The 23,491-nt window shown below is 39.0% G+C and overlaps 1 protein-coding gene across 1 annotated transcript in view; it reads left to right on the top strand.

Annotated features, from left to right (window-relative positions):
• The window catches only part of OLFML2B (olfactomedin like 2B), a 38,346-nt gene extending 17,614 nt beyond the window's left edge, over positions 1–20,732 (top strand). Inside the window, exons 3-8 of the mRNA XM_053470184.1 lie at positions 694–801; positions 1,476–1,649; positions 7,998–8,208; positions 10,477–11,004; positions 16,359–16,535; positions 19,648–20,732. Coding sequence (XP_053326159.1) covers positions 694–801; positions 1,476–1,649; positions 7,998–8,208; positions 10,477–11,004; positions 16,359–16,535; positions 19,648–20,249 — 1,800 coding nt within the window. The 3' untranslated portion in view covers positions 20,250–20,732. The remainder of the gene's footprint in view (positions 1–693; positions 802–1,475; positions 1,650–7,997; positions 8,209–10,476; positions 11,005–16,358; positions 16,536–19,647) is intronic.
• The last annotated feature ends 2,759 nt before the right edge of the window (positions 20,733–23,491 follow it).

Raw genomic sequence — 23,491 nt, 5'->3', positions numbered from 1 at the left:
ACCCAACTTGTACGGCCATTCTTTCTTACAACTTTTTTGTGTTTAACTCATCAACACTTTTTTCAAACTTTTCTGTAAATATATTTAGCATTAGCATTATTTTTGGTGTGTAATAATAGCTCTAGCATAAAATGTAACCAATTATGCCAACTACACTGCTCAAAAAATTAAGTATGAAACATTAAATGGGTAGGAGGATAAGAGGATGCTTGAAACCTAGTTTAAATTGTTAATGTTTATGGTATATGTTTACATTTAAATAGTAGAGTATTGAGTAGCACATTTGACCAATGGGTGGACAATATATGTTGCAATACTTTAGATATATTATAGAAAATGATCATTAATGTAAATTCTGAATGGCATTGTAAATGTAAAACCCTCTAAACCAGTATGGTATACAGCTGAATTAAGTCACATTGATGATAACCCCATCACTGAAATAAGGAGTTGACCTGCACAATATGTAAATAAACTACTTATATTAAAACTAAAAGAATGAACCAATTCAGCTGTATGTCCTTGTAGCAACTTACAAGCATTGGTCCTGCCTAACAATTAAGAAGATTAGATTCAAATTGCCGCTTTTCCCTAACCTGCAACGTACACCACGTATTAGTTGCAAGCAGAATTGTGTTCAATTGTTTTGCAGTCCCCAATATATAACTGGAACACTTTTTTGATTTGTTACAGCTTTCGACCATTATAGAAATGTTGGAAGGAGCTTTTTACGGATTAGATCTCTTGAAGTTGCACACAGTTACAACCAAAATTGTTGGCCGTGTTGAGAAGCTTGAAGAGGTAAGTGGCTAATCTATTAGAAAATTTGTGTTGTGTCTACCGACATACAAAAACTGAGTTTATTTGCATACACCTCATGAGTAAGCAACTATTCTTTATTGAACTAGCCCAAGTTGCACAATAAACCTTATCTTATTCTCAGTTCATCAGAAAAGGTGTTCAATGAGGTTGAGGTCAGGGCTCTGTGTGCGTCAGTCAAGTTCTTTGACACCAAACTCATCCAACCATGTCCTTATAGACCTTGCTTTATGCGCTGGGGCACAGTCATTCTAGAATAGGAAAGAACCTTCCCCACACTGTTCCCACAAAGTTGGAAGCATAGCATTGGCCAAAATGTCTTGGTATGCTGATGGTGACATAACTAGACATTTGGGCTAATGCCTCAACATGTAGCAGTTCTTCATGCAGTTAGACAATCTAATGCAATTCCTAGCCCACAACTACCTTACAATAACTAGCCTATTGTAGAAATGTTTCTTTAAAACAAAAGCCCAATAGGGCATATTTCATGTTTATTGCTTACACAGGAGTGACAATATTGAATTGATAAACCATGAAAGGCTGTCAGCGAAGTTAAACTTCTAAACTAAATGATTCCTTTAAAATAAAAAGAGGACCCTACTGTAAGTATTAGACACGTTGCATTTGATGTTTTTATTGTTTCTGTAATGCAGGTGATTTCAAAGAATCTCACCAAAGAACAAGAGCAAATCAAAGATAGTGTGGATGAAATACTGACTGAGATGAATAAAAAAGAAAAGAATTGCACAAAAACATCCAATGATAACCTTTCTGATCTGGGCAAGATCTTGCAGAGAGATGCAGCGGCAGCCTACGCTCATAAACATGTAAGTTTAAACAGATGGAAATTCCAGTCACACTTTATCTTTATGGTATATTTTTACTATCTTTCCTTAATACTGTGTAAGATCATGACCAAATATCACACACATAGAGATAATTGGATTATATTAGAGTGTTATTGTATCCTAAGCAACCAGCTGTAATTTTTACTGACCGCATGTTTTAACTACCACTTACACACTTTCATGTGTGACGTGTTCCTGCCTAGGCCCAATCCTAGGGTGGCAGCCCCTCTGCCACTAAACCAGGGCAGGTTGCCCTTTTAGGTGATCAGGCTCAGTGGACAGGTTACAGTGGAGACAGACTGTACTATTCAGTACCAGTCTCTGTATGATGTTATATCCTGGCACTAAGCAGTAAGGAAGTTACCAAGGCAGCAGTTGGGGTCTCTTCCTTGGGTCAGGCCTAGGGAACTGCCTTACTTAAATATGTTGCTGACTATGATCCATAGTAAATTAGCAGATACATCTACAAAATATTTTTCCAAGGTTTCATTAGTCCAATCTGGTCCAATCAGTATGCAGCCCTCATTTGAAAGCTGATGATATTGTTATTGTTTGACTTAGGCAGCTGATTTGAATTGTTGGGGTGGATTATGAACATATACTAATGAATGGCCCCATTATCAAATGTATGCATATTTGCTCACAGACATAACAAGCCTACACGTATTGAAGTCCCTGGGACCCATGTGGGGAACAGGCTGTTGCCAGAATTGACTCCTCAGACCAAGAGGCAAGAGGTCACTTTGTCTTTCCCCTGACTTATTTTATGGTGGCTATGATAAAACTGTTGTTCAGTTATCCTTTTCTGTTTAGGACTAGGCTTGTTTTGAACAGTTCAGCAAATGCCTTTTCATGGATAATGGTTTTTATGTACAGATGACTTTGCCACTTTTTCAGCATCCATTAGGAATTCATAAATACCATTTGACTGCTATGAGTAGTCATTACATAAAATCTGTGATTTTTTTTTATCCAGCATAGCTTTACTTACTAATGGTTGGTGAAACTACTGAAACTGCACAATATAAAGATAATTTAAAAAAAAAAATGTATTTCAAGTGTATATAAAGTCCTGTAATATATATGTTTAGAACATTCTCACCTGGAAGCCAGCTGTTCTTTCTATTTTTTTTCAATTATGAAAGCTGGAAGTATAAAATGCAGTAAAATAAGAGGCAAAAATTAATCTCTGTAAATTAAGTGGAAATGGATCTGGGTGCTAAAGTATATGTTAAATACAACTGTTTGGCCTTTTCTACAATCTGGAACTGTTAAGGACTGAATCCAGTCTGGATTAATGAGACAGACTGGTGGCGGCTGGATTCAGTCCCTTACACTACTGGGCCAAATGCTCATGACAAGCCAGTGCTGAAATTATTATCACCTTTAATTTATAGCACCAACAATTTACATAGAGCGTTATACAAGTACATGTATTCATTGGGTATGACAAAACTAGAATTGACAGACTATTAAAGACAAGCCGTTACATTAGGTAATGAGGGCCCAGAAGTAAGCTCTAGGAAAAACATGTTTTATGGGAAATGGAAAGACCAGTTTCTGTGAAGCAAAAACAGATACTAGATACAGATGAGACTAGTGTACCTATATAACGTCCTGATCCAGGTCAGTTGAGGCTCCTGTGGCACACTATATGCATTTATTTGTAAGGATCTTATTTACAGATCACATTATTACAAAACCAACCAAATGTATTGAATTTCCAAAGTACATTGGCAATAATTATTGTAGATTCAAAACAACTTCTATTCCTTAAAACACAAATTAACATCAATGGCCAACAGATGTCGAATCTGACATTTTCATGACTATAACAAATATGGTGTAGATGGCCAAACTGCCTTGCAGTAACAAAATAGCCTCATAAAACATGTGCTTTCTGAAAGAAGAAACCCTAATGAATCTGTAAACTACAATTCTGGCAACAGTTACTAACTTAGTGCATAGTTGTGAGTAGTTTTTTAGCAGTTCCCAGAATTTTACACAATAATCACAGACTAATATGTTAGGGTCTTATGTAACCTTTATTAGATGCAAAGCATATCTGTATAATCAAAGAATAACTGTAAATACTAACACAGCTTTAACCATTTAGTACCATCTAGCCACATTAATTATGTATCAGAAGCTAACACTTTGTCATGCCTATTAGGATGGAGATACTTCACATTCCCACACATGTTACTACTGTTACTATTGCTGCTACTTTTTTGTTTATTCAACAAATGTTTTTTTCTGGTTCCTGGTCCCTAACATCTTTAGAGTCTGAGATGTAGCTCTTGTTTTTTATGTGATTCCTCTGAGCATTGCACGGTCTGACCTTGGGGTGAATTTGCTAGGAAGATTGGCAACTGTCTTGAATGTTTTCCACTTTTGAATAATCATTCTCACTGTAGAATGATTGACTTTAAATTGTTTTGAAATTACCTTATAACCCTTCCCAGATTAATGGGCAGAAATAGTTGTTTTTCTAAGATCATTGCTGATGTCTTTCCTCCTTGGCATTGTGGTAACGCACACCTGAATGCTTTAGACCAGCAAACGGCTAAAACATTAGCTTTTGTAGAATTGGTCACAATTGCTGATGATCAATTAATCAAGAGAATTCCTTCCTATGGAAGCAGTAAGAGTGTTCATAGTTTTTCACACATGGCTTCACTATTTTGGGTTTATTTTGTTAAATCATGTAATATGTCATGTGCTGTTGTTTATCTGAAATTGTATTTACCTAATGTTTAGACCTGCTAAGGAACAACTGATGCTGCTAACCATCCTGTGGTCAAATGGCAGCTTCCCTTTGAGCAAGATTAGGTTAAAACCAAAACAGACAAAAAACAATCCAAGGCAGCCATCAGCCTAATACGGCTGCTTACTACCATGGTAGTCATTGCTGTTACAAAAAGGTTACGCTGCTAGTTGATGTATTGTGATCTGTAATTCTGACATTACAGACACTTCCAACTGAGAACACCCTTTACTCGTAAACAAAATGAAAGAATAAAAAGAATACATGAAGAAAAATTAAATGAGGCTTTTTTTTTTATATCACTGATGTCATTGGAAACACTATTTATCCATGAATTGCATAGCGTGTTCTTAATATTGTATATATAGGTTTCTCTAGGTAACGCATCAGATGTGGGCTAGTGCATCCTAGGTCAGTCTAAATTCTTAAAGCAGAGTTTATAAAAAAAACACAATTGGTCCATCCTGACCAGTCAACACTGCACTGGCCCACCCTAAGGGTGGGTGCAGGTGCTCATTGTGGTTGTAGTGCAAAAGTTATACCAGGCACAAGACAGGATTGTGCAAGCTGTAATTGATTTAGCCTTTCAGCTAGTGTTAACTGATACAGGGTTGGCATATGACCACACTTTGGCCAAGCTTCGGTAAAGCTATACAATTGTCTCTTAAATATAACAATAGCAAAAGTATGACAATTGGAAAGCCTTCCAGGGGAAAAAAGCCCACTTCACTTTGAGCAACTCACCCATCCCTACTGTATTTTGTAGATCATTTCAGTACGTATCCAATCTTTTGAGAAATAGTAATCACAGTATTTTCAGTGCTCTGTTGATGCAACTTTGGAAAAAGTGAAGGGTACCCTTAAAAATATGCGTCATTCAAGCTAAACTATTGCATAATCCATAAATAAAATAGACACACTTCAGAGGTGTTATGTTGTGCAGAGGTGTTATATAAACTATTTTATTTATAGTATGCTAGGTGCAGAATTACAAAATTGCTTTTAAACAACTACATAAAGAACCATTGTGAAAACAAATAAACATGTGTTCAAAGTTGTCTGGTTTGTATACCAAAGTAAATGTATGACCACTACCCCACTTTATGTCCCTAACTCCTCTTTCTGAAAATACCAGCAACACCTAATTTTTTATATTTTCATATTTTTGCCAGGTGCTACAGTTCAAGACTTGTGCAGACTCTTCTAATGTAGTGGCATAATATATTTTTTTCTGTTCCATAATGATGCATTTGTTATTTATTATTTAGTTAAGCAGCTGTTTGGCCACTAATCACTGCCAAAGTTGGTCAGAAATAATGTCCTTTGTCACAGGTTATGTGTTATGGCAGAGAAATCCAGCCTAGATTGTTCATTGCATCTCCAGAAATTCCTCACATGCATAGGTTTGTTGTGGTTTTCTGGACAATGCAGTTCTCACCTTGAACATACGTGTCACTGATTCCAAACTTAAAATTTTCACATTTTGCTGTACTGGCATGTACAGGCCTACTCGTTTGGGCCTTTTTAGCAACCCCCCTAAATGTATATATTTCTGTAAAGCAGACAACTCAGAGTATCTAATTGGGGGCATTTGGACAGTCTTCATGCAGCTGTTTGGACAAAAATCTCTCTCAAAGTTAGCCATAGAAATAATTTCCTGTGTTTTTGTCACCAAGATGTCTGTGTTGCTTAGGGTTTCTTGCACAGGTTATGTGTTATGGTACAGAAATCCAGACTAAATTGTCCAGCTGCATCTGCAGATTGCAGAAATACCCCACATGCATAGGTTTTTGACTTTATGTACATTACAGGTCACAAGTTGGAACACCGGTATATTGGATCAGATTGTTTTGCGTAGGTCCATGCTTTCTATGAAGCAGCTTAGCAATCCTTCAGGATAACATGTTCCCATAAACAGTATTTCATCAGGATAATTTTTCATGCAGCTATTTAGCCATCAGTCACTGCCAAAGTCATACATAGCAATAATTTCCTGTGCTTTTTTCACCAACACTTCTATGTCGCTTATATTTTTTGCACAGGTTATCTGTTATAGCAGAGAAATACAGTCTAAATTGTTCAAACGCATCTCCACATTACAGAAATAACTCACATGCATATGTATTTATTGGGTTTTTCAAATTGGCACATATGGAATTGTGCCAATTAAAAATCATTTTCCGCTTGTGGCTCACCCTAAATGAATGTAAAAAATACATTTTTTGAAGCTTCTGTTTGGCATCAGCAGGAGTGATTTTGCAAGGAAAATGCCTGCCAGTAAGACGCAGGACATTTTCATCTTGCACATTTGGTCCCTAATGTTGGCATCGTCAAAGAGGATATTCCTTGGGATTTTCATTTGGAATTCTAGCAAGGTGTAGATCTTCACAGTTCCACATTTCTTGTGCAGCACATACATGTTGTACATGGCAAACTGAGTGAGGTAGATGGCCACCTTTTTGTACCATGTCTTGGTCGTCTTCAGCATCAGGTACGACTTTAGATACTGGTTGGAAAGATGTACACGATCCATTATAAAAAAAAAAAACTAACCTACACTGACTAGGCCACTCCAGAACTTGTGTGTTGTTTATTTTCGGCCATTTAGAGGTGGACTTGCTTGTGTGCCTCAGATCATTGTCTTGCTGCATAACCAAACTGTGCTTGAGCTTTATGACACAAACTGACACCTAGACATTCTCCTTCAGGATTTTCTGGTAGAGAGCTGAATTCATGGTTCCATCATCCAGTGGGCCAGAATATTCATAGAAGTTTTGGAGTTGCATAAGCTTTCATGACCTTTCATGAGCCTAGAGACGGATCTTTCCTGTTCAGAAAAAAAGGCCAGTGAGAGAGAGTAATGGCGAGATGACCAAAGCCATTACTTTGGTGGAGGAGAAATTTGTTTCAGGAGTGTGTTGTGAGGATGATGGTTTGTTCAATAATTTGAAGTGATTACATCTTCTCTCACTGGTGAATTATTCCAATAGTTTACTTATTTAATTTCCTTTTAGTTTGAAATGCTCAAATATTGCATCATTTTAGTTTACAGAACACTAGGTATAATTATTTCCAACAACATCTAATAATGTAAGAAGCAACTGGCACATCATAATACTGTTTGGAAAACCAGTGACAAATGAACATGCTGTTATTTATGTTTTGAAAATAGTTTTGATCATAGGTCAAATTAGACAGCGTCATAAAATACATGCACATAATTGCTGTATTTATTTGTATAAATCTTTGAAAACCAACCAGTTTATACACCTACAGTGGAAGTAAAATGCTAATTTGGATACATTTATAATTATTAATAATGTGTCTTATAAATTCATGTAGTAATTATTGTGATGAAAGCTGATTGTTTTTGCGTGTGGTGGGGTAAAATATAGAAGAAGTGCAAACAGTGTGTATCAATTTTGCTGTTCTCAGTTCTAAAGATTAGTAAGCATTGCTCATTTATTTCACATGGCATGCTATTCTAAGTAAAATGTTACATTAGTATTTGTGTTGGTTGTCCACTAAACGAATATATTGAAACATTGTTTTCCATAAAGGACAAATATGAGGAAAGATTTTTGAAAGATGAGCAATTAAAAACAGAGAGCACAAAGCCAAGAGCCTATGCACCACCACAGCAAGTAAAGAGGAGGCCACTTTCGCATAGACAGTTTGAGGTGAGGCCAAAGCCTGCTCCAAACCCATCTGTCATTCGGGGACTCACATTTTACAAGGCCAAAGTCCCTGAAGATGACCTAGAAGAACAGCGTAAGTGATTTTATCTTTTCTGTAAACAACAAAATAAAGCACATAATTTCTGTAAATATTGTAAAATATGGGCATTCACCACTTTAAGTTGCACTGTTATATGGTAGGACTTTCATATAATTTCCTGTAACAGTTTGGAACAATGCAGTTGAGTTTTTTAACAGTAAAAGAAGTTGCAGAATAGCATGGAAATATTATGGTTACACTAGAAGATAAATATATCCCATAACCATAGTGGAAAAAAAAAGAAATGTGAAGACCACATGTGACCAAAGTGAAAAGGATAAGATAAGATATACAAAAATAAAATAATGGTATACAAACATGTACATAAAGAAAACATATACTCATAAAAATAGCCATATATGACAATAGAAAAGCAATACCCGTGAAAAGACTGTATCATGGAGATCCCCCAATGTTTCCGCACAATGTGTTTATCAAGGTTGCTCTATTGGCTCTTCATATTGGTGTAAGCCCTGGGATGTTGTACCACAATTGTCTTTTTTATTATCAAATTGGGTGTGTTTCTCTACAATCTCTCCTTTCTCTAAGTGACCGAAATGAATTAGAAATTCCTGAACTGTGTGCAGTAGGCAATGAACTGATTTAGTGCCTAGCCAAAGACATCTTCTTCATATATATATATATATATACAGAATTTGAACAGGAAATTGCTCGGCAGTATCAATAAATCTGTATTAGTGCCACCAGAAAACATTCATTCAGCAATGATGACGCAAAAATCAAGAACATTTTGCAGAACTTCTTACTCAATAACCTTCCATCCAACCATTGAAATTTCAGTTGAAAAACAGTGTGATAAATGAAGAGATCTTTGATTACATCTAGGTTTTTTTGTCACATATTTAAAAAAAATATGACGTACCGTATTTTCCGGCGTATAAGACGACTTTTTAACCCGTGAAAATCTAATCAAAAGTCGGGGGTCGTCTTATACGCCGGGTACTGAAACTTACCGAGCCGGACTGGAGAATCACGAATCTCTAGAGGAGACGCGAGCGGAGAAGCTGCCTCCCCTGGGCCGGTCTTCAGGGCCCCGCCGAGGTAGGTGCAAGATCGTGATCTCCCCAACTAGCCCTGATCAGCGGGCGCCCGATGAGCAGGGCTGGTTGGGGAGATCACGACCTCCCTCTAACTAGCCCAACATTAGGGAGCTCAAGGTCTGGCAGGGTTAGGATACTAATCCCCCGCAACGGTGCAGGGGATCTGCATCCTACTCTCCGATACGCTCAGACAGCCTCCCCTGCCGGCACTTTCCACGTGGAGGTTGTCTAAGCGCATCGCGCAGACGTTCACCGGCAGCGGCGATGCGCGTAAACCCCCGCTGCCGGCACGTCTGCTCGGTGTGCTTTAACAATTGTTAAAGCACATCGTGCAGACGTGCCGGCAGCGGAGGTTGTTTACGCTCGCCGGTGAATGTCTGCGCGGTAAGCTTTAACAATCCTCCTTACCAGTGCAGAACGGTATACCGTTGTATACCGTTCTGTGTAGAATAGATGTCCCCTGCCGGCCCTGCATGACACCCGGGACTCCGGGAGTCTGCACTGGTAAGTCTAGGGGAGGGGGGCACATCTCGGGGGGGACACAGAGTGGCAGTATATCTCGGGGGGACACAGAGTGGCAGCATATCTCGGGGGGAGACACAGAGTGGCAGCATATCTCGGAGGACACACACACAGAGTGACAGTGTGTGTAAAGGCAGGGGTGTGTGGTGAGGGCAGTGTATAAATGTGTATGTATGGACAGGCGTATGTTAGTATGTGTAGATATATATATATATATATATATATATATGTTTGGGTGTGTAAGGGCAGTGTATGTATGTATATGTCTGTGTATGGGCAGTGTATGTGTGTATGTGTGTTTGTAAGCTGGTGTGTACGTGTATATGTGTGTAAAGGAAGGGGTGTGTGAGGGCAGTGTATGTCTATACATGTGTGTGTGTGGTCAGGCATATGTTAGGGAGAGCTGACCCACCCAATCCAAGCAGGCTTTGTATACAACAACCAGCCAATCACCAGTAAGGTACATCGCTTGCTGTGATTGGCTGGTTGTTGTATACTGGGTAGAGGGGTAGTCTTATACGGCGAGTATAGCCCAAACTCTATATTTTAACTGGAAAAGTTGGGGGTCGTCTTATACGCCGGAAAATACGGTACTATATAACTTGTATGGTATCATGCATCGGTGTATTTCTACTGTCTTATGTGGAGATTTAACATTTTAAATCTGCTTCTGTGACAGATGATGACTTTTTCAGTGGAGATAATGCAATAGATATGCTGATTGAAGACCAACTGATAAAACACAAATTCCAGAATCCTAGCACTACTGAAGAACCAATTCCATCAACAATGCCTTTCACGTCAAATGACGTTATAACAGATACCCAAACATCTATACCTGCACTTTCAAGCTTAGGAGCCACAATCCCTGAATCAATTCCTAGCTCAGTATCTACCATAACATCTGATGTGCTGACAGATGCTACAGAAAAAATAATTACATCACAAGTTACTACAGAAGAAGCGACAACTACCCAAATGCCAACAACTACTACGACACTGGTCACAACAACAGGTTCCACTGAGACACTAACAGGGGCCTCATCTACTACGAAGGCAACCACTACTGCATCTGTTAACACAGACACTGTCAATCCAATGAAGTCACATGCTCCCACAACAAGTTTAAAGCTTCAGAAACCAACTAGAGCAACGCCAAATTCTGATGACAACAAAGAAGATGAAGATGATGTCCGAAAAGTTATTGGTAAGCACCAACATTATCTTCTATAGCAAGGATGAGTTTAATTCTATAGCTGTACGATAAAGACACCAGGTTTTAACATAGCATTTACATAATTTTATTGTTACATGTTTAGTGAGGTTGATACAAAAAAAGTTTACCAAGTACAGACATATCCAAGATATTTCTATTGACAATGTTTCAGTTGAAGACTAACAATAATATATAACAGTATTTACAGTTTAATATCATTCATTTGCCTTCAATAATATGTGTTTTATTAAATACTAACTAAGAAAATCCTAAATCTCTGGAAATATATTGGTCTTAGAGGAGTCCTTCTAAGTTTTGTTTTATTTTTTTTTTAACCCCTTAAGGACAATGGGCGGTCCCTAAACCCATTGAAAACAATGCATTTTGATCCCGTACATGTACAGGCTTTGTCATTAAGGGGTTAATTCAATATTTATTTTGTTTTCAGTAAGAGGAGCATACAATTAATATCAGTCAACATTAAAGTACATATACTGATGAAACATGCCATTTATGTGATGTAAAGTGTTGCCAGAACAAGTATTGCATGACACATGCTTACAAACAGGGGCGTAACTAGAAACCACGGGGCCCTGGTGCAAAAATTGCCCTGGGATCGCCAACTTCAACAGCTAGTCTGTGCCATCATTGGCCTCACACAACTGGACTGTGCCTTCTTTGCTTCTTGCCCCTTTCCAACATACAAAAGACAGCTTGCTGAAATTCAAAGCTAGCATCAGAATGGGAAAGAAAGGGCATTTAAGTGACTTTGAAGGTGGCATGGTTGGTGGTGTCAGACGGGCTGGTCTTGGTATTTCAGAAACTGCTGATCTACTGGGATTTACAGAGAATGGTTCTATGATAATAGATGATAAAAAAATTAACTTGACCACAAATTACAGGTTTGGCTGGTACTAGCTTAAATGAGTAATCAATTATTGGGAAATCAACTAAGCTCAGCTCAGGAACAGGGGATTAAATATCTGCTGCAATCCCTGTAATACACTACAGTAGTATATTACAGCTTCTCCAATCAACCCTACAACAGTACATTTTCTGCACACAAATAAACAATTGACTTGCAGTATGGTAAGTGAACAGTGAGCATCAATCTCAGCCTGTTTCACGCTCCAACTCTTATCAGTCTGTAACTACTGTTACTGACAAGTTAAAATCGTGTCGGCACATGATTGGAGGAAAAAAATCCCACAGGTTGTTTGACCCATCAATCACAACCATTACCATCAAAGAGACAACACTCACTCATTTTTTGGGGGCTACTTCTACCTATCAGTCTTTGATATGTACCCTCCTACACACAGTCCCTTCCCACTTTACCTCATCAACAAGTGCCAAAGCAGCTTTTAATGGCGCCAGAACGCCTTGTAATGACGGCTACACGTGGCGCGGAATGGATAAAGCATTACAAATTTTAAGAACTTTTGCAGTTCGTTTTCGCCAGTTTTTTCAGAGGCAATTTTCATTAGAAATAAACTGTATATCATTTATACACTCCACATATGCGTGTGGATGTGCAGATTTCCATCTCAGTGGAATCAAAGGTTTTGCCACGTTCAGTAAATGTATGGTAAATGATTTTTACATTTTGCAATTGACATGCTCGTATGCTCGTCTCTTGCATCTTGGTGGCCCTAGAACTCTGGTGGGTGAGGGTAAAGAGCTTATTCCAGTCCGTGTCCATAAGTCAAACGTCACAGGAGGACTCCCAAGATCGGCAGAATGAGGGCATCGTGGCAGACAGCTGTGACAGTAGCATGTTGTAGAGCAAGGAGATGACCCCAACCGGAAGGCGCGTCTGGGTGCATAATGTCTCAAAGACCGTGAGGTCTCTGTACAGACAGTGTTGATTCGGGAGGGAGGACACATAACGTGACAGTTGATGGTAGGTGAAACGGTCTAACCAGGACGGGGTCTCTTGTGTGTGAAAGTCTGTAAAGGGCAGAATATCCCGCTCCCCCAGAAGTGTATGCAGGCGGACAGGCGGTGGGACCCCCAGGAATGCCAACCTCCCTCTGGCCTGTCCCGGTGCAAAGTCCGGGTTCCGCCAGAGGGGCAACCTGGGAGAGGGTGACGTGGAGAACCGAGTCAGTTGACCCACCCTCCTCCACACCACCAGAGTAGCGGAGATCAAGGGATGCCGCGCCAGTCCACAGCCAATCCTAGGACCCCACAGAGCGTAAAGTACTCTTCCCCTCAACACACCCAGCTCCAGCTTAACCCAGGGCTTCGCAGTCGGGCTCGAGATATTCCATTCAAGAATTCACAGCAAGTGGATAGCCTGGTAATATTTTTGAAAATCAGGGAGAGAAAATTTCTGTCTTGGGCTCTTGTTGCTCCAGATACACTTGGTTACAGTGGAGCAGAGCGTAGCAAAGAATAATCGCGGCAACCGGATCGGCAGGGTTTGGAACAGGTAAAGAGCCCTTGGGAGCAGATTCATTTTGACCAGATTTACCCGACCTATCCAGGAGAGGAAGAGGGGCGCCCATCTGCAGACATCCTCAGTCATGGTAGAAAGCAGTGGCGCAAAGTTTGCCTGATACAGGTACGTAAGATCAGCTGTCAACCAGACCCCCAAATATTGCATCCGGTCCGGGCACCACTTAAAAGGGAAACTAGCCTGAAGCGATGGGACCTGCTCAGGGGGGATGGATACGTTGAGGATCTCGGATTTGGAATAATTAATCTTTAGGTTCAACAGGGCTCCATAAAGTTTAAACTCACTCAAAATGTTTGGCAGGGTGACACTAGGGTTGGTAATAATGAAGAGGAGATCGTCGGCATATGCCGCCACTTTATGTTGTACATCCCCTGTACTAAAACCCTGTATGTCAGCATTAGCTCTGATAGCCTCCAGGAAGGGTTCAAGAGATAGCACGAATAGCATCGGGGACAAGGGGCAGCCCTGCCTAGTGCCATTCCCAATAGTAACCAAATGCGGGCAGTAGGCTTAGTCTATAAAGCCTCGATCCACGTCAACATAGCGGGACCTAGGCCCTGATGTTCCAAGGTGGCCCGCAGGAATGCCCAGTACACCCTGTCAAACGCCTTTTCGGCGCCAGTGGACAGGAGCATGACCCAACGAGTCTCCCTGTGCGCCCTGTGAATAACGTTGGGTATTTTGACCGTGTTGTCACGGGCTTCCCGATGAGGAACAAAGCCCGTCTGGTCGGCCTGAGGGCCATCATCTCCGCGAACAGCTTTAAGTCAGCGTTAAGTAACGATATGGGCCTGTAGCTCTGGCATAAGCTGGGGTCCTTGCCATCTTTAGGTATAACAACAATCGTTGCCGCCAAAGCCTGGGGTGGCAACTGGAAGCCCTCTTGTATGGAATTAAGAGCTCGTATGAGATAAGGAAACAGTCGCTTTGAAAAGGTCTTATAGTACCCTAAGGGCAAGCCATCCAGCCCCGCGCATTTACCCCGTTCGCTAGATCATAGCGCCAGAGTTAGTTCCTCCACAGAGAAAGGGTCCTCCAGGGAGAAAGCCTGTTCAGCGGTAATCTTTCGGTGAACAGTGCGGTCCAGGTACTGAGTGAACCGGGCTCGCACATCAGGTTGGGCATCCCGGGGGTCCCCGGAACGTATATTATAGAGCGAGGAATAGTATGCGTGGAAGGCCTCCGTAATTTTTGCAGGGAAAGGGGATATCTGGCCACCCGCCGTCCGAATCTTGTGTATGTGTGAACGACGGTTAAGTGGGCCGAGCACATTTGTTACCGTGTTCGTGGAAAAAGCGTTGGCTATAAAGGAAAGCCCTTCTGTAATGGGCGAGTAATAAGTCTGAGAGCTTGCCCCGTAGGGCCCTTAGCTCCCGATATGTCTCGGCAGAGAAAGATTGTTTGTGTGTAGTTTCTAAGTGCCTAATCTGCATGGTAAATTGATCGATCTCACGTGTCCGTGCTTTCTTTCGCTGTGCCCCTTTTTGAATGAATGCGAAAACCCCGTATCACCCTATGGAAACAACACAGATGTGGACATGTACTAGGTTGTTTTTGCTCAGTATTGTTATGTGAAGCAGAGATTCAAGAAATGCAATGTGCCACACAGGAGTAAATCTCTTAATCTCCTAAATTCTCAGAGATTCTGCCTTTTACATCGATTTAGCATTAAGTGTCCTCTACCTTGAAAGCATGTTTGTAATAGCCTTACTTCTACTAGCACCCTAACTCCTTGTTTTCCCCTTTTACATACCCTTAATAGTTTAAAGGAGGCTATTTATATCTGTAGCAGACATTTTAATGATTTAATGATGTTCGTGCATTAATAATAACAGTTTCAAAACAACAACGTTGCAGTAGTAAGGACATACTTATATTCCCTTTTTATCGTGCCCTCAATTCTAGCAGTGAGAAGCTTGTCATTGTGGGTCTTTTATCAAGCTGTGAACATTTTTGAAACATGGTGTGCCTTTTTTTCAGAGAAAGCTGAGAATTTGAACAGGACCTTCTTAGTTTGTATAACCTATACATTTGTAGATAGAAAGTGAAAAAAGCTGAAAAAAATATTTAATCCCAAACTAATAAAGAGAAAATATCTAAGTACCTAAGTGACTACTTTCTGAAGTCATAGACAAGTTAATTTATTTTTATATTGGTACAAGTTTACTCAAAACATTACTTGTGTTTACATGTCTTATCCCCACTACATACCATAAATATCTCTTATAGTTTCAGATTACCTCAATTTAATCTTAATTTTAAAGCAAACTGCTAAATCACCAGTACATGTTACTTTTGCATCATAACAGCTCATTGATAAACATGGCTATATGAATACAATGCTTTTAGAAAGGACAATTTCTATCAATTTCAATCTCACATTTCAACAAATGTACCAATTATCTTGCAGCCATATTGTTTTTACATACACATGTATTTGGATGTCCAAAACTGTAAGTGAATTAGATACAATGATATCCAAGTTGTGGGTGCTTTGTTTGAGGTTTATAGTATCATATCTCCATATGTGTGCCTTACAATCTTTTTGCAATGATCTTTAATGGCTTAGCCAGCTGTCTGCATTTCATTTTCCCATGGCTTGCTTTTGTTTGGAATTCACTATCCATTTGAAGTTAAATAGGTTAAATCAAATCTAAACAGATTAACAGATTGTCTTTAACAGGAAATATAGTAAAACTTACAATCAAAACAGTTCTAAAACCATTACCCAGTAAAGTGATCCTGTGAAAGGCAGGAAGAAGGATCTTTAAACAGCATCATAAAAAAAATTAATGTATGTTGCAGATGCCAAAACCCAGCATGAAATGAATTTTAAAAGGCTGACGTAACTGTATCATGTTTTTCCTTTCTTAAAAAACTTTAGGGCGATGCAAAGATACTCTGTCTACTATTTCTGGACCCACAACCCAAAACACCTATGGACGTAATGAAGGAGCATGGATGAAGGATCCGCTAGCAAAGGATGACAAAATTTATGTTACCAACTACTACTATGGTAACACTTTGGTGGAATTTCGTAACTTGGACAGCTTTAAACAAGGTAAAACTGAGGTGTAACGTCTTTATTTTTCATGCAAGAAAGTCAGTGATCTTTATGAAATGACTAAAGAGTTAGACTAAAGAGTAAAGGTACGGTAAGACATAATAGGTGCTGTGATTTTGGAGAAACTACATATGAATCTCCTATAATAGTTGACAAACTCCAAACGGCTTATCCAGGTACTTATAGTTGCCATACCGCGTCTTTAATCTGAACGGGATTATATGATCCACAAATATCAAATTTAGTGAAATAGTTGGATCCTTGGAGTTGGTTGTATAACTCAGATATGAGTGGTAGTAGATATGTATTCTTAACAGTGATCTTGCTGAGATGATAAAAACTCATCCTGAGAAGAGGAGGGTTGAATGAATCCCCTGTATTGATTGTCCTGGATGTTTTATGAGAGGGCTTCATTCTTAGGTATGAATAGAGAATATACTTTTCCTTTAGGAGGCAAAATAGCCATCAGAAATTCAATTGCACAATTGTAAGGCCAATGTGGAGGCAATGTCTCTGTTTCTTTGATGCCCTATGTCTCAATCTGACCTGACTGCCAGGGATGTAGGGATTATGGATACAGAGCTAGGGAAGTCCCAAAATGATGGGTACTGTAGGACTGCTGATGACTTTGAGGATGATATATTCCTGATGCAACTGAGAGACACGTGAGACATGTGACATTGATTGGTCCTCTCCCCGTAATCTTTCCCTGAGTGCCTTTGTCCACACGTTCACTAAGCCACACCTCTATTTTACTAACTCCCTGTAGTTCAGGTATAGATCAAATAAACAACACATGTAAACAGCATGTGCACGTATAGCTAAACTGAATAAGACACAAAAACCCTGTATTTTCAGGTAGACAATAATAATGTATGAAAACATAGCATTGCAGGTATAGATCAACAGAACACACAAACCCAGCATTGCAGGTATAGATCAACTGGAAATCACATGAAAACTCAGCACTGAAGGTATAGATTTTAAAAAAACACATAGAAACAGCACTGTAGGTATTGATCAACTGAATAAGACATACAAAAACTGTATTTGCAGGTATACATAAATAATTAGCATAGTAGATTTTATTGACTGGGCTATTTTATGTGCTTTGGAAGCTCACATAACTTGATTTGCCTCTTTATGTATAATCTTATAGATCTGTCTATGTTTCTCACTCTGGGCTTTTTATAATTACTAAATGCTGATGCCTAATAATGAGTAATTGTAGAGAAGTTGTTTTTTTCTATACTTTCACCCACAGTAAAATCTGATACCAAATCTCGATTTGTGAATAATAAAACTAATATGGCCTCCTTACAAGTTGGCTCCTCAACTTGTTTAAAGATAATTCCAGTAAGGAGTTTAGAATTTCTGTACTCCTGGCACAACCAGCTACTTTGATTTTCCAATTCATACATAATTATAACTTCCCCCTTCAATGTCACTTTTACTATTTCCTTAATTAGTAGATTAAATAACTCCTCTGCTTGTCCAGGTGGTCTATAAATCACATCTACACAAGTCATTGTGTGAATTCTTAAGTAAACCAAACAAACTAACTCACTAATTTGTGTTAGATTATACACATACAGGGCCACCCCTCCCCTTCCTTGCAATCTCTGTCTTTTCTAAATAAAGGAAATAACAAGGAATAACACCCATAGACTAAAGAAAGCTCTTGCATGGGAAAGGGCTACAAGGAAAGTGAGGATATATACATAGGTATAAGGGGAAGGAAGTGCAGGTAACAAACTGAGATTAGGAACATCCTCTTAAAGGGAGTGCTCATAATCTCAGTTTGTTACCTGTATAAAAGACACCTGGGAGCAGAAGCAATCAATCAGATTCCAAACTCTCCACCATGGCCAAGACCAAAGAGCTGTCCAAGGATGTCAGGGACAAGATTGTAGACCTACACAAAGCTGGAATGGGCTAGAAGACCATCGCCAAGCAGCTTGGTGAGAAGGTGACAACAGTTGGTGCGATTATTTGCAAATGCAAGAAACACAAATTAACTGTCAATCTCCCTCGGCCTGGGGCTCCATGCAAGATCTCACCTCATGGAGTTTCAATTATCATGAGAATGGTGAGGAATCAGCCCACACAGGAGGATCTTGATAATGATCTCAAGGCAACATAGTCACCAAGAAAACAATTGGTAACACACTACGTCGTGAAGGACTGAAATCCTGCAGTGCCAGCAAGGTCCCCCTGCTCAAGAAAGCAAATGTACAGGCCCGTCTGAAGTTTGCCAATGAACGATTCAGATGAGACCAAAATCAAGCTATTCGGCATCAACTCGCCGTGTTTGGAGGAGGAGGAATGCTGCCTATGACCCCAAGAACACCATCACTACCATCAAACATGGAGGAGGAAACATTATGCTTTGGGGGTGTTTTTTTGCTAAGAGGACAGGACAACTTCACCGTATCTAAGGGGTTATGGATGGGGCCATGTACCGTCAAATGTTGGGTGAGAACTTCCTTCCCTCAGCCAGAGCATTGAAAATGGGCCATGGATATTCCAGCACGACAATGACCCAAAACATATGGCCAAAGCAACAAAGGAGTGTCTCAAGAAGAAGCACATTAAGGTCCTGAAGTGGCCTAGCCAGCCTCCAAACCTTAATCCCATAGATAATCTGTGGAGGTTGCTGAAGGTTTGAGTTGCCAAACGTCAGCCTTGAAACCTTAATGAATTGGAGAGGATCTGCAAAGAGGAGTGGGACAAAATCCCTCCTGAGATGTGTGCAAACCTGGTAACCAACTACAAGAAACGTCTGACCTCTGTAATTTCCAACAAGGGTTTTACCAACAAGTACTAAGTCATGTTTTGCAAAGGGGTCAAATACTTATTTCACTGAGTAAAATGCAAATCAATTTATAACTTATTTGAAATGCGTGATTCTGGATTTCTTTTGTTGTTGTTCTGTCTTTCACTGTTCAAATAAACCTATCATTAAAATTACAAAATCAGGGAGATCAAATAACTTTTTCCTTAACTGTAATGCTGCATGTTTGTTTTTGCAACAGAAATCCTTGATTTGACAAGGGATATTTAATTTATATTAATTTAATATATAATGTAAAAATTATTATTTTTTCAGGTAGATGGAGCAATTCCTACAAGCTTCCATACAGTTGGATTGGCACTGGTCACGTGGTGTACAATGGTTCTTTCTACTACAACAGGGCATTCACCCGCAATATTATTAAATATGATTTGAAACACAGGTATGTAGCAGCGTGGTCCCTGCTCCATGATGTGGTATATGAAGAGGCTACTCCATGGCGATGGAGAGGACATTCAGACATAGACTTTGCTGTTGATGAAAATGGATTGTGGGTAATTTACCCAGCTATCGATGATGAAGGATTCCAACAAGAAGTGATTGTTCTTAGTAAACTGAACTCGGTGGACCTCACCACACAAAAAGAGACAACGTGGCGAACCGGTCTAAGAAAGGATTTTTTTGGCAACTGCTTTGTCATCTGTGGGGTACTTTATGCAGTAGACAGCTACAATAAAAGGAATGCTAACATATCATATGCTTTTGATACACATACAAACACTCAAATTGTTCCAAGATTGCTTTTTGAGAATGAATACTCCTATACCACTCAAATAGATTACAACCCAAAGGATCGTTTACTCTACGCCTGGGATAATGGACATCAGGTTACCTACTATGTGATCTTTGCTTATTGAGCAGAAAAAGTCAGACCTTTGCCAGCAGCATAAAGGGCATTGCAGTGTCTATGTAGCCTGTACTTTAAAGACACAAACTTGAATTTTCTTATCTGGATATTTCAATCAAGAACATCTAAAATTAGTACATTTTTATATCATCACATTCCGAAAATAAAGGGATTTTGTATTTAAATGCAAATGTGGTCATGCAAAAGTGGAATGATCTTTGAAACTCTCATTGCACTTTATGCATGGGTATCAACAAGGTGAGCAAAGGGAGGATTCTCACCACCACCTGAAATCTACCCCCAAGGCCCCAACGCCCTGCAGTGCAATTGGGAGTTCTGTCACTGATCTAGAGTCTGTAATATAATAACTGCCCCATGGTATGCAATGCTGTGTTACTCTGGATGTGATGTTATATCCCCGAGCTTAGCAGTAAGGACAGCAGCCATGGAGGTGAGCCCCAGGGGTATATACATGGTTGATTCCAAAGAATAATTAACTAATTTGATCAGGCAGATACATCTATTTCATGTGAACATACTTTAATATAATGCACAATATAAAACTATATAGGAAATTGTATATGACATGACAGTAAATAACACACTCTACACTACATAAGCCTGCAATCTTAGATTTAGTCTCTACTTTTTGCACAGTTTTGGTTTAAGGCTATGACTGCTTGCAAATGACAGGACTATGTTGCCCAACATTTTCAGGAATATTATTAAGACTTCTTTAAAACCATTTGGAAGTAAATAAATACAAATGAGCCCTATGGTTACCATGCTGATATTTTATGTGGTAGGCAAAAGGTCTTTTATGCACAACTTTTAGTGGCTGGCACCTATTTTTTTAAAAAAATTAATATAACTTGGATTCCATGGGCCATGGAATGATTCTTATGAAAATCTTAAATTGATTAAATTACTTTTTTATAAATTGAAGAATTGTTGCCCAAAATAATTACTATACATCTAGACACATTATAATAAAGTAAATGGGACGACCTGCCTAAATCTGGCAAGATTTCAGTAATAAAGGAGAATCACTTTAATGTCAATAGTTTAAGCCTTTTAAATAGGAAAAGTATGTATCTAGTTAAATACCCTTACTTTTACCAAGAAGCAGTATGCAATTTTAACGTGCCCTAACCATGTATTTGAGGATATTAGAGGTTCTGTTTAAATGCTGACCACATGAAATGTATACTACAAATGTTTTGATTTGGTATGGATAATGTCACATTATTTTCATACAGAGATCAAGGAGTCTCAAATCCCATTGTTGAGGCTATGTAAAGATGAATACCGTATTTGCTCGATTATAAGACAAGGTTTTTTTCAGAGCAAATGCCCTGAAAAATGCCCCTTGTCTTATAATCAGACCTCAAATAGAGGTCTGACTATGAGACTAAGATCTCCTCTCTGGCAGCCGGGGAAGGTGTAGACACATCGTGTAGACAACCTCCGCTGCTACCGGTACTTTTGCTGGTGCTTCAATGATAGAGGACCGGCTGCAGCGGAAGTTGCCTATGAAAATCGCACAGACATCCACCCGCTGCCCCCACTAGACACCAGGGAGTCAGAAGCACTGGTAAGTGTTAAATGGGGGCAGAGTGCCCCATGATATGCATTTTAACCCCCTTAGTGCCACTCTACCTCCAGAATGCCTTTTAACCCTCTGTATGCCACTCTGCCTTCTGAAATGCTTTATACCCCCCTATTTGCTACTCTGCCCCATGATATGCATTTTAACCCCCTATATGCCAGAGTGGCATTTAGGTGTATAAGGCATATCTGGAAGCAGATTGGCACATAGGGGGTAAAAGGCATATCATGGGGCACGGTGGCATATAGAGGGTTAAAAGGAATATCATGGGGTACAGTGGCATATAGGGGGGTATAAGGCATATCAGGGAGGCAGAGTGGAATATAGGGGGGTATAAGACATATCTGGGGGCAAATGTGCATAACTGGGGGCAGGTTGGCAAATAAAATGAAATAAAAACAAAATCTTTTTCTCTCAATCATAGCTTTTATTAAAGATGGAAAACTAGTTTACATGAATTAATATTTACTAGTAAAACTTTTTTCCTATAGGGTCGTCTTATATTCAGGCTTTTTCTTTTTTTCCTAAATTAATATTCAGATTTTGGGGGGTCGTCTTATAATCAGGGTCGTCTTATAATCAAGCAAATACGGTAATACATAACAGAGTGACACTAAAATTTAATAAGCATTAACAAGTGTTGGGTAATGGAAGTGGGGCTAACAGCTGGGAATTTCATTGTACTGTGTTATTTTTGTTCAAACTGTTATAATAGGTATGTGATGTTTTTTCTGCTGTTGCTTTAAGAAAAAGCTTTGTCAGGTTATCTCACCAAAGCTAGATGATTGTTCTGCAACTCAGATTGATGTAATTAGCATTTGAAGCATTCAACATACAACATAGATACTTAACACTTAAAGAACCATATTTATATTTATTAATAACAATAATGAAACAACTACTAAAGCACCATCGATATGCAGAATTGTGTTACTTTGCACCTTTGAACAGAATTGACAGTATGTTAACATTATCATCCATCGGGGGAATTTTTGTGAGGGAGAGCAGTTCTAAACATATCTTGTCTCAATCACAGCATTGGACAATGCATTTTTTTCTACAAATACAAGTGGAATAGGAATATTTCTGCTTATTACTCCAAATGTGCTTCTCACTTTTTGGTGCAATATTGGTCTTAAAACTCAGAGAATATTACTCATTTTAGTAATTAGGAGCTCATCCATGCTTGACCTTGGTAAATGGCTTTTCAAATAACGTTTTACCAAATATACCATTTTCCAAATTAGTAAAGAACTAACATAATATTGAAATTTCTGGAGTTGAAAGACAAAATAGTGAAAATATATTGGAGAATAGTGGAGAGATACTATGTGGCTGGTTTCATCATGGGAAGGAAACATTTCAGCAAAGTAATGGACAATACCCAAGTGCCCTTAGTACTTTTTTACTGTTGATTTTGTTAAAAAAAAAAAATACACGTGAAAATGTATTTTATTGATATTTACTTGCAGATTGTGGATCAGTCTGTTATTTTGCTTGTGAGTTTTATGTAACCTGCTTAAGATGTATAAAAATGCATTTGTGACAGTTTATATTTTTTATTGTGTTTTGTTTTGTGATCCATATTTAAAAAATATATAAGCAAAATATATTAAGTGTTTGAGAAAATTATACTTCTATTT

The sequence above is a fragment of the Spea bombifrons genome, chromosome 6 (assembly GCF_027358695.1).
Source record: "Spea bombifrons isolate aSpeBom1 chromosome 6, aSpeBom1.2.pri, whole genome shotgun sequence".
Classification (NCBI taxonomy): domain Eukaryota; kingdom Metazoa; phylum Chordata; class Amphibia; order Anura; family Pelobatidae; genus Spea; species Spea bombifrons.
Note: the sequence above shows the minus strand (reverse complement) of the source record. Positions and strands in the feature narration are given on the sequence as shown.